At 29.0% G+C, this 27,662-nt stretch overlaps 4 protein-coding genes across 9 annotated transcripts; 1 reads left to right on the plus strand and 3 right to left on the minus strand.

Moving 5' to 3' along the window:
* Positions 1-5,650: 5,650 nt before the first annotated feature.
* Positions 5,651-6,851, minus strand: LOC124844706 (heavy metal-associated isoprenylated plant protein 12-like). Its single transcript, XM_047321701.2, has 3 exons — positions 6,662-6,851; positions 6,429-6,504; positions 5,651-6,224 (listed from the first exon to the last, which is right to left on the minus strand). The coding sequence occupies exons 1-3, from the start codon at positions 6,818-6,820 to the stop codon at positions 5,896-5,898; spliced, it is 564 nt and encodes a 187-aa protein (XP_047177657.2). The 5' UTR covers positions 6,821-6,851; the 3' UTR covers positions 5,651-5,895.
* A 2,645-nt stretch (positions 6,852-9,496) lies between these two features.
* On the minus strand, positions 9,497-10,684 carry LOC124844714 (heavy metal-associated isoprenylated plant protein 39-like). Its single transcript, XM_047321711.2, has 3 exons — positions 10,567-10,684; positions 10,380-10,455; positions 9,497-10,119 (listed from the first exon to the last, which is right to left on the minus strand). The coding sequence occupies exons 1-3, from the start codon at positions 10,570-10,572 to the stop codon at positions 9,791-9,793; spliced, it is 411 nt and encodes a 136-aa protein (XP_047177667.1). The 5' UTR covers positions 10,573-10,684; the 3' UTR covers positions 9,497-9,790.
* A 9,551-nt stretch (positions 10,685-20,235) lies between these two features.
* LOC124844710 (protein REVEILLE 6-like) lies at positions 20,236-24,706 on the plus strand. 6 transcript variants are annotated; one of them, XR_015781510.1, is made up of 10 exons: positions 20,237-20,527; positions 20,857-20,895; positions 21,568-21,625; positions 22,025-22,148; positions 22,225-22,395; positions 22,525-22,623; positions 23,156-23,265; positions 23,352-23,411; positions 23,736-23,907; positions 24,284-24,706. XR_015781510.1 is itself a non-coding variant. In XM_088096124.1 (9 exons), exons 1-9 carry the CDS (start codon positions 20,319-20,321, stop codon positions 23,756-23,758), a joined length of 888 nt encoding a protein of 295 aa, XP_087952250.1. In that variant the 5' UTR covers positions 20,236-20,318; the 3' UTR covers positions 23,759-24,221. The 6 variants fall into 6 exon arrangements, 3 of the variants coding, with proteins under 3 accessions (XP_087952250.1, XP_087952251.1, XP_087952249.1); XR_015781511.1 differs by having other exon boundaries at positions 24,347-24,706; XM_088096124.1 differs by lacking the exon at positions 24,284-24,706 and having other exon boundaries at positions 20,236-20,527; positions 23,741-24,221.
* Positions 24,340-27,597, minus strand: LOC124844709 (uncharacterized). The gene is made up of 7 exons (XM_047321705.2): positions 27,140-27,597; positions 26,641-26,715; positions 26,491-26,543; positions 26,227-26,339; positions 25,989-26,094; positions 25,013-25,911; positions 24,340-24,911 (listed from the first exon to the last, which is right to left on the minus strand). Exons 1-6 carry the CDS (start codon positions 27,211-27,213, stop codon positions 25,025-25,027), a joined length of 1,308 nt encoding a protein of 435 aa, XP_047177661.1. The 5' UTR covers positions 27,214-27,597; the 3' UTR covers positions 24,340-24,911; positions 25,013-25,024.
* Positions 27,598-27,662: the final 65 nt, after the last annotated feature.

Below are 27,662 nucleotides of genomic sequence, written 5' to 3' on the forward strand. Positions count from 1 at the left end.
ATATTTGCTTAAATATAAAAGTGATGTGTGTGATGTGGTTCGTTCCTTCTATCATTTGATTGTTACACAATTTAACACGTCTATTAAGGTCATTCGATCAGACAATGGAGGAGAATATTTTAAGACTGAATTAATAGAGTTCATGAACTCTAAAGGCATCTTGCATCAAACTACATGTCATTATTCACCACAACAAAATGGAGTGGCTGAGAGGGAAAATAGACATATATTAGAGGTGACAAGATCAATTTTGATAGATGGTAATGTCCCATCTCATTTATGGAGTGAGGCTGTGAGCTCTGCCGTTTATTTAATTAATCGAACTCCTTCTAGTGTGCTTAACTTTCGAAGGCCTTTTGATGTGTTGTCTGATCATTGTATCCTTCCTCCCATAGTTTATTTACCACCTTATATTTTTGGATGTGTTATATATGTTCACTTACACCCACATCAACGTACAAAGCTTGAAGAACGAGCGATCAAATGTGTTTTTGTTGGGTATGGATCAACTCAAAAAGGTTATCGTGCTTACCATCCACCATCAAGGAAATTTTATATTTCTATGGATGTGACATTTAATGAGCATGAATTTTTTTATGTTGATTCTCCGCTTCAGGGAGGCAATGAAAGTGAAGTGCATAATCATGATGTTGGTATGTTTGATTGTGAAGATAAATTATTGTGTGAGGATTATTCTGCAGGAAGTGAGCCAATCCTAAATATGGACTCTTCTTTTCTGGATAATAGAGTGTCTTCTGATCATAACCAATTGACTCAATCTTCTCCACAGGTTCAACTTTTGACTCTTCAGACTCAATCTTCTCCACAGGTTCAACTTTTGACTCTTCAGAGGTACCTTCTGATACTATCTCTGATAATACTAATGAAATTGATTCTTGTCTGCGTGAGACCACCAGCACACCAAACACTGAGTCTACTGCTGTTCAATATATTCTTCCACCTCGTTCTAACCGTGGTCAACCTCCAGTTAAATATGAACCAGACCTCCAAGCCAAAGTTAAATATCCCATAAGTAAATATGTGTCATCTCACAGGTTATCTTAGTCATATGCATCATTTGTATCTCAATTATCTTCAATTTCTATTCCTAGTAATGTACAGGAAGCTTTGGCAGATCCTAGATGGACCGAAGCAATGGTTGAGGAGATGGCAGCTTTAGAAAAAAACAACACTTGGGATCTTGTGTCCTTACCAAAAGGGAAGAAAACTGTGGGCTGCAAATGGGTCTTTACAATTAAGCATAAAGCTGATGGAACTGTTGAGAGGTATAAAGCACGACTTGTGGCTAAAGGTTACACTCAGTCTTATGGTGTAGATTATCAAGAGACGTTCGCACCAGTAGCCAAACTCAATACTGTGAGAATACTTTTGTCGCTAGCTGCAAACCAAGATTGGCCTCTTCTACAATGTGAAAAATGCTTTTCTACACGGAGAAATTTCAGAAGAAATTTATATGGATTCTCCACCAGGCATGACTGATTCAATTGGAATGAAGGTTTGCAAATTAAAGAAGGCTCTATATGGATTAAAACAATCCCCAAGAGCATGGTTTGGAAGGTTTACCAAGTCTATGAAGGCTTTTGGCTATAGAGCGAGTAACTCTGATCACACCTTATTTTTTAAGAGACGAAAAGGAAAAATTACAGCTTTGATATATATGTAGATGACATGATTGTTACAGGAAATGACCAAGATGAGATTTCTAGTTTACAACAATACCTTGCATCTGAATTTGAGATGAAACAACTTGGAAATCTTAAATATTTTTTAGGTATTGAAGTAGCTAGATCAAAACATGGTATTTTTCTATGCCAAAGAAAATATACTATTGATTTACTATCGGAAACTGGGCTGCTTGGGAGTAAACCAGCTGATATACCAATTGAACAAAATCATAAACTTTTTCAATGCTCAAATTCAGCAAGCATATACAGAGGAAGATACCAAAGGCTGGTAGGAAAATTAATTTATTTGTGTCATAAACGTCCAGATATCACTTATGCAGTGAATGTTGTTAGTCAATTTATGCATGACCCACGAAAGCTTCATATGGATGTTGTTGAAAGGATTTTGAGATATTTGAAGTCCGCTCCTGGAAAAGGAATTTTGTTCTCAAATCATGAAAACTTAAAGGTAGAAGGGTACACTGATGCAGATTGGGCAGGTTCAAAAGATGATAGAAGATCTACCTCTGGATACTTTACTTTTGTAGGAGGGAATCTTGTAACTTGGAGGAGTAAAAAACAACCTGTAGTAGCAAGATCTAGTGCTGAAGCAGAATTCAGAGGCATGGCACTAGGTGTATGTGAACTTTTGTGGATTAAAAATGTGCTATTAGATTTGGGCTTTACACAAAATGAACCTATGAATTTGTACTGTGACAATACTTCGGCTATAGCAATTGCTCACAATCCTGTGCAACATGATAGAACAAAGCATGTGGAGATTGATAGACATTTCATCAAAGAGAAGCTTGAAGCTGGAATAATTTCATTTCCTTTTGTAAGATCAGAATTGCAGTTGGCTGATGTTCTCACCAAAGGAGTATCAAGAAGATTGTTTAATGAGTCTCTATTCAAGTTGGGAATGTGTGATATCCATGCACCAACTTGCTTGAGTGGGGGTGTTAAGATATGCCATATATTCTATTAAAGGATATTAGGCAATCAAATATTATTTTAGTTATAATTTAGATATTATTATAATTTGTGCATATTTGTGTATCTGTCATTTCTTTAATAGATGAAGGATTATAGGATCCTTAAATGTATATATATGGTACTCTACTCTTTAAAATAATATATCAGAATTATTCTTTAAACCTTTTAATACTTTATTATAAGAATATGTTTATGTGATGATGATTGTTATGAACACTCTTCAATGTATTTATATTTTTATTATTGAATAAAATTAGTTGAAAATTACAAATCATTACTGGAATTTATTAAATATTGAACGGGACTCCTAAAATTTTGTAATTTTTAATAGGTTTCAACTTATAACATTTTAATTTTTTTTTAAATTAATAAAAGTGTAAATGAACCTAAATGAAATATTGATTTTATGGAAAAAAATAAAATTGAGCTGAGTTTGTTCTTCTCATTTATAATTTTTTATTTTTAATAAAATTTTCATTAATTCTTTTAACCCTATCAATATAATATTTTAATACTAGATATAATGTATATATAAATAAATATATGTATTAAACATGTGCTATAATATAATGTAAAACTTAAAATTGACTTACTTAAATAATAGAATATAAGTTTGTTCTTCATTAAACAGATCAACTTATCGCAACCAGAATATATATATATATATATATATATATATATATATATATATATATATATATATATATATATATATATATATATATATATATTACTTTCGCGTTTCTTTTGTCATATAATTTTATTATTTTTCTTTCTTTCTAAATATATTTATTTTCTATTTATTTCAGTCCATCCAACTAAAATTCTACTTTATTTTTTTACACTTAATTAATAATTTAGTTCCTATATTTAGATCTTAAATTAACGTTCATATAATTTAAAGATGTCAAATATCAAAAAATGATATAAATTGAAAAGCTTGACACTTAGGCGTTAATTAAACAATTTTTATAAAAATAATTGGTGGATTGAGGATTCTTTTATTGATTTTGCCTGTAAATTTATTTATTTATTTATTTTCCTCTCGAGATCCTTGTTTAATAAATTTGTTATATACATAGATTAACAATAAGAGGGAGAAAGAAAAGCTGATAATACTGAACTACACCACAATGACAACTGCATTTAAGTGTTGTTTGACTTTGTCTTCGTGTACACAAGTTTCTGTCAGGCAAAAAATCAAACAGTTGTTGGGACTACTCTACAACCTAACTTTGGAAGTTCATTTAGACAAGCATGGCCAAGTCAAGTCAACGCAAATCCTTCGTTATTATTGAAATATTGGTGCATTAATCCAAGTTATTTTGAAATTATGCAGGGGTAAAGTGGAATTTGAAGAATAAAGAAACCTATAAATCAAAATGAGGTAGAAGTTTTGAACTTTGGATTGAATGAACTTGGTCAATGAATACAAATCAATTGACCGAACTATGACTGATGAATCTAGATTGTCATCAAAAGAAATCTGCTCGACAACCTTAATATGTTGAGAAAATGTTGCATGAAAAAAAAAATTACATTTTAAGGATCTCAGTTCAACAACTGTTAATATGTTTATACTCAATATGTTGTGGAGTGGTGTCCAATTTTAATTAAACACAAATAACACTTATCATAAACTTATAAATTAATTACGGATGGACTGATAGTTAATGCCTTTTACAACATAATATTAAAGGTTGATGAAAAAATATATCAAAAATATTTAAGATAATACATTAAAAGTTAAATACGTGAATATCAATGTAAAAAAATTATTAAATAACAAATAAACTCATAGACATAAATATTTATAATTATATTAATTAAGTTTAATATCTTCTATAAATTAAAAATTATTAATATTTAAAATAATTCTTATACTGATATTTTTTTATATAAATTATAATTTAAAGTAGTTTTTATGCTAAATTATAAATATATTAATATATAATCACCTTTATTTATTGCAAACTTTTCTTTCATATTTCACTTCCTTTTTAATCCAAACAATCTGATTTTTTTTTCTTCATTTTTTTTCTATTTTTATTCTATCAAACCCACTCCTTAAAAGGCATCTGGGCCACCTAACATAAAAAAAAATCATTTTCCATTTTTCAATTCTTCTTCTTTATTATTGTTGTGGTGCAACAAAACTCAAATTTTACGATATGTGTGGTTATGCATATTATAAGTATCCTTCCCTTCCATTTCCTTACATTTTTTTTTTGTGGTGAAGGTTTTTTTCAATCAAATTGAAAGATTCCCTTATTGGCAGCGGATGTAAATAATTGAGGTCGATGTTTTATATCTTTATTCTATTATTTAATTTAAAGTTATGGTTTTCAATTATATATAATATAGGAATATCTCCATTGAGTAGATTGTTTATGTTCGTGGTTCATAATAAAAATTTGGATTTTAAAATTGAAGTAGAATGTTGTATTTATTTTTTATAACTTGATAATTATACGAATTAAATTAATTTAGATTGTACGATTAAATATTATAAATTATTTCAAATTATTATTTAAGAATAATTAAAATAATTATTTATTTTAATTCTTAAGAGTGTGTGTATAAATGCCTGTATGTCGGTTTGTTTGAGTATCTATCACCGTGTATCAATTATATTTGTCTGCGTGTAGATCTTTATGTACGTGTTTTCTTAAATTATCCTATAAAATGTAAAAGTGATACCGTAAAATGTAAAATTATTTACAATTTTTAAGACATAGGTAAGGTTAATAGTAGAAATAAAATATTTTAAATTGTTTGAAATCATTTTAGTTGAATTTCAAATATATGTATATTTAAATAATATTTCTTTATTTTTTTCGTAATATTATTTATATTTAAAATTATATTCAAGTATGAATTGAATGTATATAAATGAAAACACGCTGTCTTTAATGGCCTAAAAAGAAAAACAGTGACGCAGCTAATATTGAAAGAAACACAAGTATACATAATTAAAAATACACTCAAATTTACTCAATTGCTGAATTTTTCATACTTCTTACATACAAATAAAATATCAAGATTATGCAGTAGTTTTACATGAAACTAAAAAAAAAAAAGAGAAACTCTAATCCTTTACACCATGATACCCTCAGTAGCTTGACCAGCTATCCCCCAGTTTAAATCATTACAACAAACGGGGAAAAGAGAAATACAGCATTTTTCTTTTGTATTCAACTCAGTAGTAACAAAATTAGACAATGACACAGCCATTAGGATCCTCTTCCGCACTTATGGCGCTGTAATACGGATTGTACTGTGGTTTCATCTGATAATAGTAACCATACGTTTGGTAGAATTTGAGTGGGTCTAGAACAATTTCTTTTGTAGAATCTTTCTTTTCTTCTTCCTTCTTTTTATCATCCTTTTTAGGTTCTTCTTTCTTTTCCTCTTTTGCAGGTCCAACAGAAACTATGTCAGCGTGACAGAACTTCCTTAGCTTGGCAACTACTTGTACTGGATCAATGTCCCCGATTAAGGTCAATTTCTTGTCTTTCATGTCCACAGAAACTGACTCCACACCTGCAACAGTATTTCAAATACAATTTTAGTAATTGAGTCATTCATGCTATATTCTTTCGACTTTATTTCTTTAAATAAAAACCAGTTTCAGTAATTGAGTCATTTTGATTTTCTCGCTTTTGTCCTCTCAAGTTTTTCAGCACTGAAAACAGAGAAGCCAAAGAGACGAGGAATTTCAAAAGTTGAATAAGTTCAATTAAATACCTGAAATGCCAGAGACAGCCTTCATAGCCTTTTGCTTGATTTTATCTTCATTTACATCCACCTTCAACACAACTTTCTGTTACAGCAAATCAAACATTTGTTAGGACTGTTCAACACTCTAACTTTGGAAGTTCATAAAGACCATAAAAGATGAAAACAGAACACAGACTGAATTACGAGAATCGAACTGTGAATATCAAAGAAGAATTATGAGCTGAAATTGGAACACTGACCTTCATAGTTGTTGAAGTTTGTGAGAGCTGAGATGAAAGCAGAAATGTTGGTGAAAAACGCGAAAGAGAAAACGGAGTTGAAAAACTATGTGAATGAGGAAGAGTTGATTTTTCAGTTTGAAAAGGAAGTTGTGATATGAAGATAGGCTTGAGGAGCATTTATATAGTGGAAGGTTGTGAGTGGTGAGAGAAGCATGACCAAGTCAAGGCCACGCAAATGGTTTTGCTTTTCCTTTCTCCGAGTTAAAACTACTTTTCTTCCCACTACTAGCTCTTTTATACTGTTCAATTTAATTTTAAAAATCAAACTATTTAGTAGCTATTTTTTGTCTCACTGCCATAATTTTGTTAATTTTACACCTTCACCATCAATTTATAAAAAGAGACCAGATTATATCGTTCTTTAAAGAATGTTAAAAAGTACTGAAAGTATTTTTAAAAAAAGCTTAATTATTGAAACGTATATTAAATAAAAAATATATATATTGAAATGACTTCTTTAAATTTGTTAGTTATTTATTTAACTTTATTCATAATTATGCATATTTTAAATTTTATAATTGTTTATTTGGAAATGTTGAGTAGAGATAATTACGTGGGAGAAAAGTATCGAAGAAGAAAAAGGCGAGGAAAGGTTCGAAGAAAGTGTGACGTTGGTTCGCGTCAGGATACGTAGGTGAGAAAATGAGTGGAGCTATCAAAATGATGGAGACGGCTTACGTTGCACGCATCCGCGTCAGCTGTTCACAAATAATACCTTTGACCATCATCATGTACAAAAGACTATAATTCAATCTTTGCGTCGATATAAACAGATATTCAAATCAATCGAAACTATTTCAATATCTCAGAACAAATTTTGAAAATCGATCAATCAAAGATAGAAAAAAGATATTTAATATTTTTAATTTTCAGTTTTCCCTTGTTCTTAATTGTTTATTTCCGTTGTTAATTTACTCTTTTAAATATTAATCGAATTCAATTTATTCCTATTCTTAAATATTTATTATGTAACTAAAATAGCTAGATATTGAAATATTAGTACCCTATTGTAGAATTGTGGAATCAGAAAGTTTTTAGAAGACTTTTTATTAAAAGAATAATTTTTTATCAAACAAGTTCACTCAATAAATTTAAATTAATTGAGTAAATAATAGTTTATCAATTTCGATTATCATTGAAATAAATTTACTTAATACATACTAATTCACTTGTGTAATTTTGCATATAAATAAATTAAATTTGTGTTGAAGATGTCATATAAAGTATATAAGATGAATTTATAGTAGATTTAAGTTTATTTCTTAAGATATTATTAAATTTATTTAAAATAAGATTTGTTATTTGATAAGCCTATTATATTACTTGTTATCGATCATATTAAATCATAATTAATATTTAGTTCATGTTCAATATATATATATAATGTAAATAAATAAAAAATATATTTAATAAATTAAATATAAATAATACTTATCATACATTTGTAATTTAATTATTGAGAGAAAGGTAATTAATTAATTTTATCTGTACAAAATTTACAAGAAAACAATTTAACATAATAATAGCATAAAAATTAAATAAGTGAAATTTAAATTAAGGAATTGATAGTTAATAGCTTTTATGAGTACAATATTAAGAATAAATATTTATATAAATATAGTATAAACTTTTGCAAGAATAAATATATTTTGTCAAAACTTTTTGTCAAAACTTTCAACTCTAATCACTTTTAGTTTTACAGAGGTAGTTTGTTCTTTTCAAATGATATTCAATGGTATTCATCCATTCCCGTCCAGGTGAGGATTGTGCTTGGGAAAATCTCATTATACACACACTTAAAGATTTTCCTAAAATTGAGTCTTATTATTTATTATAATTAAAGAGTTTTAAATAGCCATAACACTTACAATATTACGAGAAATAAAAATAAAATATAAACTATCTTCAAAACAAAATATATTTAATCTATCATAAAATAATATTGTACCTAGATAAACCGAAAAATATAACTACGTATTCCTATTTTATCTTTATCAAATAAAACTAAATATTACTATACCCAAAAACTAATAAAATAAGATTTAAACAAAATTATTAATAAAACCCTAAAATTTAAGTTTATCCCAACTGTGTTTGTGGAAAATATTTTGATGTTCCAAGTTACTCAAGTGTGTTAGATGATGATAAATGTAATAATTAATTTAACGTAATCAATATATCTTGTGAGTTAAATTACTTTAGGAGACCTTACCTAGTTGGGTATGAGTCACTTGTTAATTTTGAAATAATTTCTTATTTTTTATCTTAATTGCGAATTATTGTAGCTAATCAATTTTACTGATATAAATACTTTTAGTGGACTACATGTTGATTGGATACATTTTGACCCAACAAGTGAATATGCACTCGATCATAATTATGAGAATTGTAGAATATATATGATAATAAAGTAAAATAAAGTTGAATAAGTGAAATTTGAATAAAATCCGTAGAATATCATGTCTGAAAACTAAAACAATTGTTGTTTGCCAATTCCATTTATCAAGTCAATTATAAAACATGACATAAATATGTATATAAATATGTATAGATTTATATAATTGTGTATTAAATCTTGAATAAATAAAAGTTAAATTCAAATTAAAAATATAAATTTGAGTTGTTTGAAAATTTTTAAAAATTCATTTTATTATATAAAATGAAGTAGTTGTTTAATAATAATATGACACAATATAAGTCAGAAACTATACTTTTTAGTGGGTGAAAGAAACACTGTATTGTTGCGCATGTATACCAAGGGAAGGGATTAATCCGAGTCTTCGTGCGAATCAATGGAAACAAACACTCTATTAGTTAAAAGAGTGTATAAATGTTTTATTCATTGGATTCCTGTACAAAGTCCACACTCTATCACACACAAAAGATAGCCAACTATGTTGCTTCCAAATTAACCAAATAACTCTAGTGTTACAAAACTTTCTCTTACAAAGACTTTCACTTTCTTTTATGTTGATTAGTATATTTATTTATTTATTTAAATTTAATTAATTAGAAGATACGGAGATGAGAAATACAATATTTTTGTTTGTTTTGTATTCATTTTTTGAGTCCATCGTAACAACAAAATTAGACAATGACACAACCATTGGGATCCTCTTCCACACTTATGGCACTGTAATATGGATTGTATTGTGGTTTCATCTGATAATAATAGCCATAAGTTTGATAGAACTTGAGTGGATCTGGAACAATTTCTTTTGTGGAATCTTTCTTTTCATCTTCCTTCTTTTTATCATCCTTTTTAGGTTCTTCCTTTTTTTCCTCTTTCGCTGCTCCAACAGAAACTATTTCTGTGTGACAGAACTTCCTTAGCTTGGCAACTACTTGTACTGGATCAATGTCCCCCGTTAAGGTTAATTTCTTGTCTTTCATGTCCACAGAAACTGACTCCACACCTGCAACAGTATTTCAAATACGATTTTAGTAATTGAGCCATCGATCTTATATTCTTTGGACTTCATCTCTTGAAACAAAAACCAGTTTCATTCAAGCTAATTCAACTGAATTGAGTGAAGGAAAACCAGCTTTGCCTGTACTACAATATTATCTTTTCACTTTTTATATTCTCACTTTTGTCCCCTCAATTTGTTTGAGCATTGAAAGCAGAGAAGCTAAAGAGATGAGGAACTCGAGAATTTGAAATTTAATTGAATACCTGAAATTCCAGAGACAGCCTTCATTGCTTTTTGCTTGATTTTGTCTTCATGTACATCCACCTTCAACACAACTTTCTGTTACAGCAAAATCAAGCATTTGTTAGGACTGCTCAAAACGATAAAAACAGAACACAGAGTGAATTATGAATATCAAGAAGAATTCTGAGCTGAAATTGGAAGAGTGACCTTCATAGTTATTGAAGTTGGAGGGAGTGAGTGAAAATGAAAGAATGTGAAAGATGAAAAAGATGGTTTTGGAATTTGAAGTTGTGAAATGAAGATGCGGCTGAGGAAGATTTTTATAGTAGTTTATGGTGGTGAGAAGGCATCGTGTTACTTCGTGTTTGGATCCTCGAATGTTACTTGTGTACGACTGGTCTTGTAGTGAATGATGACGACAACGTTTCCAACCACATTCGTCTCCCCGTTCGCCCCACCTTCTTATCATCTTAGTGAATTTTAAAGCTATGGTTTAAACGGTATTTTTTATTTATCAAAGTTAAACATTTTTAAATAACTTCTGTAAATATGAATTTAATTTTTTCTTAAAAAAGAATAAATTTTTCAACAGTTTTGATTTAGTTCTGATTATTAACTTTATTTTTAATAGAGATAAAATTAATTTATAATAATTTTTTGATGAGAGTCTATTATATAATTTATTACTGAAATATTAATTTTGAAATAAATAACACTTAAAACTATTTTTTAATTAGTTGCACTTATATATATTAATTTATTTTATACTTATTTTTTTAATTATTTGTATTTATATTTATTTATTTATCTATCTATCTATATATATTAATTTGATTTTCAAAATTTATCATAATTAAAAATAGATAAAAAAATTTAAATAAGCACCTGTAGTATTAATTTTATTCTAATTCCTTCTTAAAGTTTATCAATTTTTTGTAAGTAAATTTTAGAAGAATATTATTTAAACTGAGTTAAAATATAAAAAATAGTATTCTTGGTAAATTTATTTTATTTAAATTAAGTTAAATTCTATCTTTTAAATAAAATTTCGAACTTTATTACTGATATTTCTATTAATTTAGGATATGTAAATTTTAAATCCTTCAAAATCATAAAATTAATTTTACAAAGATAGCATCATCATATAGTCAACAAATTAAATCAGGGTAAAAGAACCTCATAAACAATTAAAAATTATACACCATTAAAAAATATTTTTACATGTTTAACTTTTTTGTTAATTTTATTTATAATGTAAACTATCTTTATATTTTACTATATATAAATGAATTACAGAATGAAAAAAAAATTACTGATATTTTGTGTAAATGATTTGACTCAAATTTACTAAAAAATCTATTTATAAAAATATAGATACATTTTTAAGTATCAATTAGAATAAAATTTAAATTGTAGATAATCTTTTATTTATTTATATATATATATATATATATATATATATATATATATATATATATATATATATATATATATATATATATATATATATATATATATATATATATATATATATATAAACTATAAAATTTTGTTTTAACATTTTTATGCCTTCAAAGATAACAATGTAACTTTTAATAATATTTAATATTTATGAAATGGATTTATGATTAATATTAATAATTAAAATTAGTATTTCTATTTTAAATATGTGTTAGAAATTTCACATCGATTAGATATATGATTAATTTATAGTATATAAATGATTACAAACTTCACTTTAGAATCTGATTTTATGTTATTGAGTTAAATGTAAGTTCACTTTTTAACCGTATATAAGTTAATAAACAAAAAATCAATTTTATAAAATCTCTTGAAATGAAATTGAAATTTTGTATTGGGAGTAGAGTATTTATGTACCTTTTGATTAAATATAATTGTTTATCAAACTATAAGTCACTCGTAAGGGTCTAAGATTATCTTCAACTCATCAAATTCATGAAGGTTATAGATTAGGTTGAATTAAACCTACTTAAAATAGAAATTAGGTATTAAGTTTAGGATAATGATATTTTGACAACATTTATTAACAATATTTTAACATCATCTACATGTCATTCTGTGATTAGTCTAAAATTATTTCACAATCAATAATAATAATAATCATAAACACATGAACCAATCACACAATGACACATAGATAATATTAAAATATTATAAAAAATGTTGTCAAATACCGGGGTTTAAGGTGAATATAATACCTTTGAGACTTTCTTTCTGCACCCCTGTCAAATTTCTTTCTTGTGCCCTGTCATAGAAATATAGATATATAAAAAAAGTTATTCGAAATAGGGATAGGGGTGGGTGGTGGTATTAGAGTGTTTCCAGGTGAAATATATATTTCAGGAAAAAGAAATCCGTAGTACTATTAATGAGTGTTTTTCGGAAAGATATTTTCAAAATTAGTCTGTTGTGTTTTAGACAGTAAAATTCGAAAGTTATATATTTGATGAGGGTGCAGGAAGAAATTTGATGTGATGAAAGAAGAAACAGTCTTCAACAAAGTTTCCATTCAAATGACAGACATTTTTTAAAATAAATTTGGTGGCATTTGAATTAAGCTTGGTGAGGCAGGTTATTACTAATAAGATTTTTATTTGTAGAAATTGAATAAATAAAGTTTACAAGTAATTGGATGTTTTGCTGACAAAAAAAATGAATAGACCACTTAATAATTAAATAATATTATCAACTTAAATTATTTTTTTAAAATAATTTACTATAACGATTGAAGTAACCTGTTTATAGGAATAATGTCGTAATTCAATTAATACAATGATTTGATGTATTAACTATATCTTTTTTCCTCAACACTAAAGATAATTAATAGTAAAGATAATTAATAGTAAGATGGTACAAAGGTACCCAGAGTAATCACACTATTAGAATTTTTTTTCAAAAGAATGATTAATATCAAGATTTATAGGGGTATCCAATTCATAATATATATATATATATATATATATATATATATATATATATATATATATATATATATATATATAATTTCAATATTTATACATTATAAGTAGATATAAACTTCGTCTTATTAAGCTGAATTTGTGAAAATGAATGAAATTTAAACATAATTCCTTAAGCTTATTGGTAATTTTCTTTATGGTTAATAGTAATTTTCTATTTTTTTTCCCTTAATGTGGGAGTCCTTTAACTTGGAGAGATTTATGGCATGTGTTTGAAGGAATTTTTCTACAAAAAATAAAATAGATTGACTTTATCCTAAATTAAAATTTATTTATACAAGGTAAAATTAACGTATTGTATAGACTGACTAACTTATATTAAATTATATTTTATAAAAAAAAGTAATTTTTTTATACTTCTATTTTCTAGAATTTTACTTAAAAAATAATTTTCGGACTCCAACAATGTTGATAAAGTGTGGTGTATATTAATGTCTGATCAAAATTGAAGTCATTTTCACATGACAAAAAGCTTATATCAACTGATTATGGTTTTATTTTAAAGTTTTCAAAACCGGTAACCCGACTTAATCTGGTCCGACTTAGCACGAATTGGTCACTTAATAAGTCAACCCAATCCGGTTCATTTATTAGTAAGCTGACAAAATTTGAACCTGACTCACCATGGGTTGGTAGGTTAAATGGGTTCACTCACTCACTCATTTAATTATAAGTTTATTTTAAAATTAAAAAATTATAAATTTTTTAATTCAAATCTAAATAAAATGTATTAATATTATCAAAGCGTAATCGAAAAACATGCACAAAAGGCGAACAAATAAGTTTTTAATATTGATAATTTTTGTATCACTTGTCCATTTATAATATTAGAGTATTGAATAGATAAATCTATAATATTTTTCTCTCTTGAAACATCTTTTTCCTTATCACCATGTACAATATAATAAAAAAAATGCTAACTAATAATATTGAAACAAAAAATTATAAATAATTAAATTAAATTAGGTGGGTTGGTGAGCAAATCTAAAATAATTTTGTATGTGATAAATTAGTTTATACACACAAAAATAAGAATTTAAAAATTTACGTGAGAATTTTTTATTTAATTATTTTATAAATGAATTTATAAAAATATATTTTATTTATTTTATTTTTCTCTTTAAAAAAATTTACGAAAAAGTTTATAAAAAGAGAACCTATATTATACTTTATGTGAAGTCTAGTGCCTAAGCATTCCTTTCCCTTCCTTCACTTATTTATTTTCTTCTTTCTTATTTCTTTAGTTTTCTTTTTCATTTTTCTTCTTCATCTTTCTACTTTTTATCTTGGATGCTTTGATCTTTTCATCAATCCCTTTCCTTTTCTCTAAATTCTTGTTTTTGTTTCTTATTTATTTGACAAACACATTCTACCAAATAAACAATGAGAAGATTATGAGCACTTTCATCCAATTATATTGTTATTTAAAATAAATTCATTTTTGTTTTGTAATATTTTAATTCTTTATAGTTTCACTCTTTTTGAAATAAAATTACTTTCTTTTGTTAGATTATTCAAATTTTTATTCTCAAAACTGGTTTCCTTTTTTAAGTTTTTTAAGTTGTGTTTTTGTTTTTTTTTTTTAACTTTTGGTTCGTGATAATTAATTTTTTTGAGTTTTGTCTATTTTATTATTTTCATTTAAAACTTATTTTAAATTATTAGAAATTATTAGTGAAAAACAACAATGTATAGCATACACATAATAAATAGTAAATATCATTTTCTTCACATAAGTGGGAAATGCACATAAATATCGCAATTCACAATTTAATTAAACAACAAAAGTTACAAAAACATAAAGAAATTGTGTTTTCTCAAAAGAGTTTGTGTACAACCAAAATTTAACATAGAACATTACTTCATTTTGATATGCATGTCTGTTCATCTCAATTCTAAATTTATGTTAAAATCAACTGAGTAGTTTACTCAAATCTTATTCTTAGTGACTTTTAACCTATGATAACTCATAAAAGTCTAATTCATTGGATCATAGAAAACAATTATGCATTAAGTTCAAAAGTCTTAAGATTACTAATAAATCATGTGTACACATATATATATATATATTTATACACATCTAAAATTACACAAGAATTTAGTTCATTATATATAATCTAAAAAATTTGGATTAGGTCTCTATGGTGTAGAAGTCAGGGTTTACAAATAGAAGAGATAAAAAAAAAATTAAAATCAAAGAGAAGAGGAAATTTCTTTTCCAAGACACTAAATAGTTGCTCCACACTTCTTTTGTGTTTCCCATTCTTACCTACATCTCTCATTCATAGCCTACATTCCTCTCTAACCCGTGGAAAAGGAGAAAACCATCATGTATGGAGGAGAAAACCCAAGGAAGAGTAGGAAAACTTTCCAACACCCATAACAACCTCCAAGTTGTTATGCAATATTGGTTTCTTGTTGATTTTGCAACACTAAGCTCAATTCCAACAGCATCCAGCATGAGCATGTGCTCTAAAATGATATTTTCCTATCCTAAACATATTTTCTTGAGCCTTAACTTATTTTCATTCTTCACAAATGTTTTTTATTCATTTATTTAACACACCCAAAATAGATATTATAGGTAAAAACAAACATAAAATAATTAAAACACAAAATAATTCAAAAACACACTAAATTTGAGAATTAAAACGATATATAAGTCTAAGTGTCATTTTAAATAAAAAAGAAAGTTTAGTGCTGTATAACTCATGAATTCATTACTTTAAGGTTTTTTTTTATAAAAATAATAGTTTGAATATAAAAGTAAAAGTAAAGTCTAAATACAGTTTAAATAGTAGTATTATTATAAAAAAAAATCAGTACCATGCCGTACCAATATTACCAGGTTCATAGATGATGTATAATGAAAGAAATAAAAAATAACTTCACAGATTAATAAAAATAACACAAAAAGTAATGTTAAAAGAACAAACGGGATAAAAATGAAATAAATATATTATAAATTGTGTAAATTCTTTTTCTTTTGAAAATAAAGTGATCAACTTTGTAATATAGATCATTATCAATTGCAAATAATATATTAACATGAAAATATAAAAATAGAACTAAATTTCTCAACATACCATGGTAGTAGCTATTATTATTATTATTATTATTAATATTATTTTCCAAATGAAACATGATTATATAAAATTAATTAAAATGACAATTTTTTATTGATAGTTGTTGCGGCATGGTGGAAAAATTGAAGATTAATCTTCAATTTTTCGTAGTACACGTGAAAAATAATAATAATTTATAAACAAATATATTTCTAAGAAAAAGACGCTGTATTTTGAAAGCACCAAAATAGGTTAAAGGAAAGATAGATTAGAAATTTGGAAATGGTTGCATCAACAATACACAGACACGGTAGCTTCATGGAAGAAGAGAGGTTGGGAGCCTCTCGTTTTCTCCTTTTGGTTCATCTCCCACATGTCGTGTTGCATTCAACAATAATTTTTTTCTCATTATTTTTCTGTGTTAGCTTTTCACAAGGCTTTTAAATTTTTATATGGGATTAGAGATTATATCAATTTACAAATAATTCTTAAGTTCTTTTTTGTAAAAAATATTTAATCCTAAATTTATTTTCTAATAGTATGTTGTTCCTCATTATTAGATATTCACATTACACAGTTTCATACATAAAATATCAATGTAAAAGGACATGTTAAAAACAAAATACAAATGTATATGTATCATTATTGTGTTTATTCGGTGTGTCCTTTTTATCTATTTGCATTTCGAAGTTTGTTTTATTGTTGTTTTCAATTTTATATATTATATATTAAGTTTGTGGACTAAAGGTCACAAAGGTTAACACCACTCTCATTCCCAAACATTTCAAGTTTATCCTCTTTTGATTATTCATCCTTTGCACTACATATGATAAAATATATAAATACAAAATAGATCAATATCCATGAAAACTTATAAAACTAACCATCCCGGATGAAATAATACAATTTTAATATAAAATTAGAATTAGTTTATATTCGAATATTTAATACAATTTAACCTTCAAATTTAAAAAATAAAATACATATAATTTTTTAATTTAATTATATTAAATTTTTTTACGTATGAGATATATAATATTGAGTGTGTGGGACTAGACATTAATGGTGGTCCGATAATGACTGTAACAATATGTTCAATAAATAATAAATATTGTTTGGATAGATGGTAACTATAGCTCTGATATCATCTTAAGAAGTAAACTTTAAACTTAATTTAACTCCACAAAATCGTAAAATGAGTTTTGTACCCACTTATACACTTTAAATTGACCTTATATCTAGTTGGATCTTTGAACCGTTTGACACATTTTAACTCAAATATCAATTAAAGACACGGTTTAACATATGAAAAAAAATCATATTAAAATAATTATATCTATTTATTTTTTAAATTTGAAAATCAAATTGTATGAAAATTTGAAAAACTCTAATTTTGTATCAAAATTTAAAAACTATATAAACATATTTAATTTTATATAAAATAATAAAATTCATCAAATAAAATGTGTTTATAAGTCACCTCATAAACATAGAATCAACACTATTTTTTTTTTCACAAAGTCTCTTCTCGGATGGCTTAAACCTAACAAGTTGACGTTAATGACGGTTCAAATTAAAGTTAACTTACAGATTAATAAACCTCAGAATCCTCATCTATATCTCTTAAAATGGTGAAAGCTTCTTAAGATTCTACAACTACACTTGTTATTGATGAAGCATCACTAGTATTATCAATATATATCACCACTGTTAATATTGTAAATCGTGACTTTTTTTCCCCTATACAGGTGTTCTAATTTTATTTTTTTTCTAGTTTGCACAACCAAATCAATATGAAGTAAAAGATGAATATGAAATATTTTTATAGTAATTTACAGATGCATATTCAATCCATCAATTTAAGATGAATTGTTCCACTGTTTTAGAAAATAAATATTTTAATCATTCATTGCATATATATTAGAATGTAACATTTCTTGAAAACTAATCAAGAAAGTTCAACACATTTAAAAGCTCATTAAATACGCACAACAAATTCAGATGCTTTATCCTCCAAAATGTGATGATACTAATAAAAGAAGAAAGTTACCACCTAACAACTTTACAAATGGATAAGATAAAGCATGAGAAAATTAGAAAACTTGTCAGAAAAACTCTTAATTTTTTGTTTTTGATGGAGAGGAGATGAAAAGGAACCCTTTAAATTATAACTGTACGATGTGGATAAGGTAAAAGATTTTATGGGTGGAAAATTTTAAAAATATAATTTTTATGGAGTTACAAAACAGAATTAATTGATTAAGCGTAAAAACAAATAGTTATATTGTTTTCTAGTTTAAATGTTTTTTATTCTCTACATAGGAAGAAAGTGCAACAAACATAGGAAGAGAGACAAAGGAACAGACTGAGCGAGACAAGGGTGAAAGAGACGAAAGGTAAAAGGAAAGAATAGCAAAGACAGCATTGGGTCCTCAGAACGTGAAATCGATATGGGCCCATGATAAAATGACCGGGCCCATCAGAAAATATCTGGTGTGAAATTATGTGGCCTAGCTTTGTGTGTCACTAACTACCTTACAACCAAGTAGGCCTTGTGGGCCATGGGCTTTTTCCCTTAACCCATATTTCCTCGACACGTCACAAATCACTTAATCGCAACCTTTCCTGTCGTTTTTTTCAACATTAATAACTAAAAGACTATGCTTTATGTTCGTCAACGAGTTTTTATCAACTCCGTGTTACTAAATAAAATAAAATAAAATTTAGAATCCACACAACAACAAGAAATCGTTTCAAAATATTAATATTTAATTCGTAAAAGTTTTAAGAAAAAAATTGTTTATTTTAATGAAATCAAATTTAAAATGACATTTTTGGCATTGTTCCTAATCACGTGCAGTTAGGCTACGCGTGAATTCAGGAATATGGAAAAGACATGATTTTGTTGCACTAAAATCTGATTTTGTGTGTGTTTGTACTGTTGGCATATCTAACATTTTGGAAATTAATAGATAAGTGCGAGTACAAATGATAACATTAATCAAAGTCTTGTCAAGAACTAAATTCAAAATCACATAATTATCTGTTTTGTATTATTCCAGAACATTATTGGTGTTTTACTATGAATGTTAAATCATACGTGGCACTTCTCTTTGTAAATAAACCATGCCAACTCAACTTCACAATTGGAGATATTTTGCTCTAAGAAACACTGTCACTGTCTTCAATTCTGTCATAAACTACCAAACTATAATTTGTCTCTAATTAGACTTTCATCTGAGCGACCATATTATTAAACTTCACTTAAGACACGGAATATTATTTTCATTAGGAAACTAAGTCCCATGACAAGAACAAGTGCACAACTGACACATGCTCACAGAAATTAAATGATTCGACAGTTTACAACTATCCATATATCTTATACATAGGCTTTTAGTCTACTCTCTTGAGAAAAAAGAAGAAGAAATAAACCAAGTAAAAGAGAAAAGGAAAAATAAGGTAAAAAATAAATTTAATTAGAAAAAATATAATAAAGATAAAATTGATGAATTTATTCATTATTGGTAGTATTATAGAAAAAATAGATTATGATGTAACTACAGTCAATTTTGTTTTTTCAAAATCTTTGTTATTTTCGACAGTAGTTGGATTTGAAAAAGAATCTAAGAGTAATTAAAGATAAAATTAAAATTTAATACAATAACATAATATAGTGCGTTAAATAAAATAAAAGAAGCTTAATTAAAATAGGTGGTGAGGTGGCAAGGGAGGATTGGCGCTTGCGAAGTAGGAAGAGAAAAAAAAAAACAGAGGAAAGTATCTCTTATAAGTACTCTGTGGTTCTGTTCTGCTCTAACTAACAGCAGCATCTATCTGTTTCTACAAGATACACAAACCTTAAAGCTTGAAACTTACAACCAAAAGGAGGAGCATGGTATCTAAAAACTCCAACCCTTCAGAGACTTTTTACATGGACCCTTCTGCTATGTCGCTCCCCAGAATACTCCATTTTTCCGCCACTACCCCTGCCGATTCTCTTGAGGACCCTGCTAAGAAGACTCGCAAACCTTACACTATCACCAAGTCTAGGGAGAGTTGGACCGAACCCGAGCACGACAAGTTCCTCGAAGCTCTTCAGCTGTATGTCAATTTCACGGTTTTTTATAATTGGTTTTGTATTAGAATGTAGTGTGTGGATTTTGAAGCTCAATTGAGACATGGGTTTTAGTGGTATATCATATACGAGGTTTCAAATTGTTGTATATAAGGAGAAATTGATTATAAATGTGAGGGTATAATTGTGGTTACTGTCACTCCAAAACTCTTAATGTTTCAGGGGTATGTGCTTATGATTAGGTATTTCCTATTTTTGACGGGTTTAGTGTTAGGGACAGGGTATGGTTTCTATTACTGTTATTGTTATTTGAAAATGACTCTGGTTTTGACTGTTCTGTATTGCATTGCTCGAGACTCGTCGAAAGAGAGAGAATCAGAAGGGAATTAGGCAGGTTTATTATTCTCTTTGAAGTGTTTTTATTAGAAACTTAGATTTATATGTTGATTCTTTCAAGTATCAAAGCATCATTTTATACTTGTACATGAGCCACTTTGGAGGAGATAGATTTTGATATGTTGATTGGCAAGGATCTTGTACACTGCATGGATAACTTTTTGGTTTAGCTAAAATATGAATTTCTCTGAATACTAGCAATAGTGTGGTAAATATACTGTTTATTCATGATGTAATGCAGAATGACCATAGCTCAAGTTACTGCAAATCCTTCTTACAGAAAATTATTAATTTGTGAATAGAAAAGAAAAGAATGTAATGATTTTCTAGGTACTTCTACATAAATTTACATAATTAAAAAGAAAAGATAGAAATTAATGCTTGGGGACGTTAAGAAGTTCTCCTGACTAGAAAAGAATGAGAAGAAAACAGTGAGCAGTAGCTAGGAAAATGCAACAGAGCTCTTTCAATATTAAATTTTCCTTTAAATAGCTAAGGCACCTAAGATAAACCACAAACACAATTCAACAACAAATTTAAACATAACCTGACAACATTGAAAGTACTGTTGTTTCTCTCCAACCAAGTACACCTGAAAAGTACCAAGTTGTTTAAATTGTAAATTCTGATAATAACTCATCTCATTTTGTTTCTTTGGTTCTGGATGCAGATTTGACCGTGACTGGAAAAAGATTGAAGCATTTGTTGGATCAAAGACAGTTATCCAGGTAATTTCAAATGCAACCTTTGTCTGGAAATTTGCACTAGCTGTTTGGGTTAGCCATAAATGTCCAGGATTGAATAGAGCAGAATGGAGATGTCATGGATTAAAATTTGAGAACACTTAGTCATACGAACATTTATGTCATGTCAGGGAACCAACAACCCCAAAAGTTTAATTTGATAGATATAGGTTTGGGAGTGGCTTTATTGTCTTAACTAGGATAATGTAATTTTTCTTCTGGGATACCATCGGTTGGCTAACGTGAAAAGAAGAAAATCTTTTATGTTGTTAACGGAAAGAGAAACCAAATATTCATCGGTTGAGTGTTTGTAGCTTAAATGGATTTAAATGGACACCTCAAATACCTATGAGAAGGACTGAAAAATTACTACTGATTTTGCAGATACGAAGCCATGCTCAGAAATACTTTCTAAAAGTTCAGAAGAATGGGACAAGTGAACATCTTCCTCCACCCAGACCAAAAAGAAAAGCTGCTCATCCATACCCTCAGAAAGCTTCAAAAAATGGTTTGAATATTCACTATATTTTTTATTTCATTATTTAATATGATTGTATCTAATAATTTATAGTGATATCTGGCAGTTCCAGTGCTCTCACAAGTATCAGGGTCCTTTCAATCATCATCGGCTTTGCTTGAACCAGGGTACATTATGAAGCGTGATTCTTCAGCAATGCTTAAAACTCCTATTATTAACGCTGCAGCGTCTTCCTGGTCAAACAATTCTCTGCAGAAAAGCACCAATTTATTGCATGGTACTAAACGCTGAACTTTCCATACTTCAACTTTGATTACATTATCATTGGAAACAGTTGTGGATGTTATTTAAATATTTTTCTGAAGGTAATAATTATTTATCGAGTTTATCATATCGTATGTTTTAGGCCACAAAGTGAATAATTGTTGCAGTAACGGTGGAAGTCCTAGAGCACAGTTGGTTGGTGAAGCTAATGGTCAAGGGAATAATATCCATCCATTGAGAAGTAAGGGTTTAATGATTTTATTTCTAATTTTTTATGTTCTCGTCTGCAATTATTAGACCACATTCAATGTGTGTACGGCAGCAAGGTTATGAAATGTTGTAGACTGACAATGTGTGTAGATAGAGTATGCCGTATGCTTCAGTGTATACACTCTTTCTCTATTTTATTTTAAATACTAAAAAAAGAACTTGTGGGGTCCAGAGTAACTTTGGACTCTGTTTCCCATCACCTTGGGACATGAATCTTAATTATCATTATCTAAGTCTTGAACAATTTTGCGATTTTAATGTTTAGTCACCATATGGAAACTATAGCGAGTCCTGTTTTTCTTGTTTTGTGAATCATTATCTACAGAAAGCTCTGTTGGCCTGGAAAAACTGATAACTCAACTCCCACAGACTAACCGCTCTGTCATGCGAACATCCTTTTAAAAATTTATCTTTCTTCCAACGAAGTATTGCTGTTTCCCAAATCACATTGGCAGTTTTCTTCTCAATATTTATAATGTTTCATCTTCCTGTTTTTAATGCAGTTCTTCCAGATTTTGGTCAAGTTTACGGCTTCATTGGTAGTGTATTTGATCCAAATGTAACTGGACATCTGCAGAAACTGAAACGAATGGACCCTATAGATGTTGAGACAGTAAGTACTTGTGAACGTGATTTCTTTTTAAAAATGATTCTTTCCGATTATTCTTCACGGCTATTTATTTGTAATTTCCTTTTTAGGTGCTATTGTTGATGAGAAACCTGTCTATCAATTTAGTAAGCCCAGATTTTGAGGACCATGTAAGTATTGTGACAACTATCTTTGTATTACTATTACAATGAATATGTAATTATCAATGCACCGTTTTTTCTTACTTGGGCCTCGCCCTTCTCTTAACCCAACATCAAATTTTGATTATGTTTTCAAATACCTATTTTGGGGATTCTTAGCTTGAAATGATCCCTATATGTTCCTCATCTTTCCAAAACTTTCAAAAAATTGATTGGAATTTTCTTCTTTATAGAAACTTGAATGACTGAAGTTGACATCAAATTGGATGTTCAAGGAGAGAAGAAAAGATGATAAACATCTATATTTATACGCATGTTGTGTTATTCATGCAGAGAAGGCTGCTTGCATCATATGAAGTGGAACCTGAGTCAGATAACTATTATATCAATGCAGATCGAAACATGGTTGAAGGGCAGTTGAAGAGTGTTACTTAGATGGCGGAGGCAGACAATGACTTTCTTTTTCAGCTGCTGAATGCAGTCGGGTGGAATGTTGCATGATGAGGTAAGATGCCTTGGCATGGAGGCTGACTGAAGTAAATTCTACTGCTCATCATCTTAGTGGAAGACTTTTGAAAATTCCCACAATTCAAATCAGTTTTTCTTATATGATAAAAGAAAATGTAGAGATAGGGCACATAGTTTTGCATAGTATGCACAGATATATGTGCTCTAGATTTAGCTAGAAGTGTAATATCTGAAAAGAGAGACAATTCCCCTTTAAAAACTTTCTAACGGTGTACAGTATAGATTTTTTTAACACTGGGGGTATGAAATGAACATTTGAAATAAGAACTCAACTGAGAATGATTTATTCAACTCATATACCTAACATTATTGGATTGGAGAATTATGTTTTAACTTTTTATGCACCAAAACAGTGTCATTGATTTAACTGACTGGAGGAAGTCTGTCTCTCACTTCGCTCATTTGTATGATAAAAGGACACTGCTTCCTGGAAGAATTCCTTGTGATTTCCTTTTAAGTTGCTGGTTAATTTGGTGAAAGAATAACCAGACATCCAACAGAATATTGAAAACGACCACAGTTTCATTTGTCACATAAGGAATACAGAATGCGACATGGTAAAGGCTGAGACAACCAAATTTATAGTCACTCATGAAGAAACACGGTTCAGTCCGTTACTCTTACAAATATTGGACTGATTTTTCACAAAGACCACATGAATGTATTCAGAAAGTTTCTGACTTACTGTACTAACTGCCTATACACATATGTTGTTTACTTTTAGATTTCTTTGTCGTGTCATGAAATATTTCCAGTAATGAAATTTTAATGTACTATATCTAATTCAGACAGTAACTAGAAGAAAGCTTCGCAAATGTTTCACTCCAAAAAATGGAATTGTCAGGGTAGATTACTCAGCCAGTGTTGGCTGTCGTCGAAAGTCTGGTACTAGAAACCTTGCATATGAGGATGGCAGTGATTTGCTCGCAATTTCATTTCAATGCAACTGTCAACTGGAGTTGGATTGATGTTACAATGACCCTGAAAGTTTAACGACGTGTAGAATATTATTAGTAACTATCCCACCTTTTAAATTTCGGTTCAACATAACTCGTACAAAACATTATGAAGTGATTGCTTACCGAGACTTGATTTTACAAAATCCCCGTAGTTTTTGGCTCCTGATACGCGAAGGTTCCAGTCGGCATCGAATTTAGCTTTTGTGTGCAAGAAGCCATCTGGAGTGCAGGCAGATGCAGTGGAACTCCACTTTTGGATACACTTAATGAACGGACATGAAGTTTATCAGGATTTATAATCTGCTGGAACATTGTTTGACTAACTCCATGATCAAACCTTTCCAGCTCGTCGTGATAAAGAGGGAAATGTTGAGAAAATGGATTGGATGGGAAAGAGTGGGAAAAAAAAGAATGAACGGCCGAATCAATGGAGTTTATTTGAAATCTATTATGGTCCAGTTGATCCTTCCTCTCTGGATTCAAATGATTGGAGCAGAACTCGGTGTGATTTTTTTGTGCATGCGTAGAGTGGGAAAAGCAGCCCAACCCAGTTCCATGGTGCACCATTGGATCATCCACATTTGGTGTAGAACTTTCTTCATTGAGTATAAATTCCACTAGCTTTTCAATCATTTCTCGAGGTGAGCTTGGACTAAACACCTCAGCTTCAATTGGACTCCTTTCAGCGGTACTAGACATGGAACTATCAACCACAGCCAAATTTTCCACATCGGACAGCAAGAATAGTTCATCAAATGTAATTAAACTGTCTTCGTCAGGCAAGCAAAGTTCACTGCTCGAACTCGATTCTCCGTCTATGCTATCAGTGAAAGAATTTAACTTCAACTCCCGTCGCACGTGGAAATCAGGGCTGGATGGATTTTGCTTCATGCCAACTGAAATACCTCTACAATAGACCGTAGATGATTCACAGTCATCAACCATTGAAGCGAACTGTTTTTCCTTTTCCACACTAGTAGGAGAGATACAAGCTTCTGAGGGACGACATATTGAAATTCTTCCTGAAAAAAATGACATAATAACCTTAAATGACAAGTTGACAGAGAAAATGAAGAAACGCATGAAAAGAGTTTTTGACCTTTTCTCCATATTTCCCTATCTGCTATCTCTTGATTTGCACACTCACAAGATCCAGATATGTCACCGTTAAGCAAGTCATTGCTATGTCTAGTTGAAGGAAGTGACTGAAAAAAACCATGATATTATGGACCCTTGAACAAAACAGAAGTAAAAGGTTGCACGCCTCAATCTACCTTAAATTATGGAAACTATATCTACCCTGTTATTAATACATAAATATAAATCTCAAATTAGACCTTGTAGCGACATGGGGGCCTGTATGGTTCATCACTTCTATGCAATAGACTATTAATATCACGAGGAACCTCCAGAGAAAAATTTTGAGGAACACTTTTTTGACACCTGGGATCTGTGCGAAAAGCATGAATAGTTAAAGATACTCTCTTCAAACAAAACCACTACATGCTACAACAATCCATAATACACAATAATGATAAGAAAGTAGCTAGTAAGCATATTGGAAGCTCTAAAGTAGAATTACAAAAGCCAAAATTACACACCTGGAACACATAAACGTAAAGAGAAAAGTTCGGATGCCTCGTCATCAAGCACACTGTTGGAGAAACATGGACCAAATAATTAATATTCTAAAAACACAATAGCATACGAGGGTTTTTTTCTTTAACCATGAAATTGAGGACTGAGCTTACGAAGGAAACTTCACTATTAGGTCCGTTTGGTCTAAGGAGAGAAGAAATTCTCTTGTGTATGAAATTTTTAAGCGCCTGCAATACCAAATCAAACAAAAGGATCTTAATCAAATTAGAGACATAACTAGGTGTTACTTAATAGCTAAGAAAAAGGTTGCAGTATCACTAAGCCAAAATTTTCATCACTAGATGCATAACTCTGGGATCCTCACCAAACTGAAGCCTACAGTCATAAAGAAATAAAAATCCACGACGATTTTAATGATTATAAAACAATAAAGGTGAAATGTGACTCAGTAGTTTCTCAGAGAATGAAGGTTCATTGTAAAAACAAAGAAATCAAGAAATTTCTAATAAAAATAAAAAACATAGCACAATATGCTTAAATGAAAACAAGAAATCAAGAAACTATAATAATAATTGGAACAAAGTAAATATTAATAAATAATCATTCGGATCAAGAAAATATTGATATAATAAATCATTCATTGAAGTTTACTTGTTAGGCTCTCGGACGTGAACATCCAAAGGAGACGTAGTAGAGAATGTAGCAGTGCCATTTTCTTGGCTCATTTTTTTCTCGGGAGAATAAATCGTCAACGATTATTGACTCAAAAGTCTATTACCTTGGACTTGGACAGACTACATAGACCTTTCAAGAATGTGGTTAACTTGTGAAGAAGGAGCTGCTGCTAAACCTAAAATCGAAGACATTGCTTCTAAGAGTGAATTCAATGGTGTAGTGCTATCCGTAACTTTTTTATTCGAATAGAAAAAAAAAGGAAGAAGCAATGATAGCAAGGACAGGAATAGCCGGAACGCCGTCAGGAGGTGGTGGAGTTGGCTGAGGAGCAAAACAAGCAGTTTTCTCAGGAAAACATGTGACGGAAAGAATGGAAGAGAAAAAGCAAAACCTTGGTGAGGAAGTTAGTGAGTGAGTATATATATGTTGGAATTTTTATATTATGATAAAAAAAAATTGTTAATCTTAACATACTCTTAAAATTAATACTTTTATATTA

Source organism: Vigna umbellata, chromosome 8, assembly GCF_029865625.1.
Source record: "Vigna umbellata cultivar VRB3 chromosome 8, Vumbellata_1.0, whole genome shotgun sequence".
Taxonomy (NCBI): Eukaryota; Viridiplantae; Streptophyta; class Magnoliopsida; order Fabales; family Fabaceae; genus Vigna; species Vigna umbellata.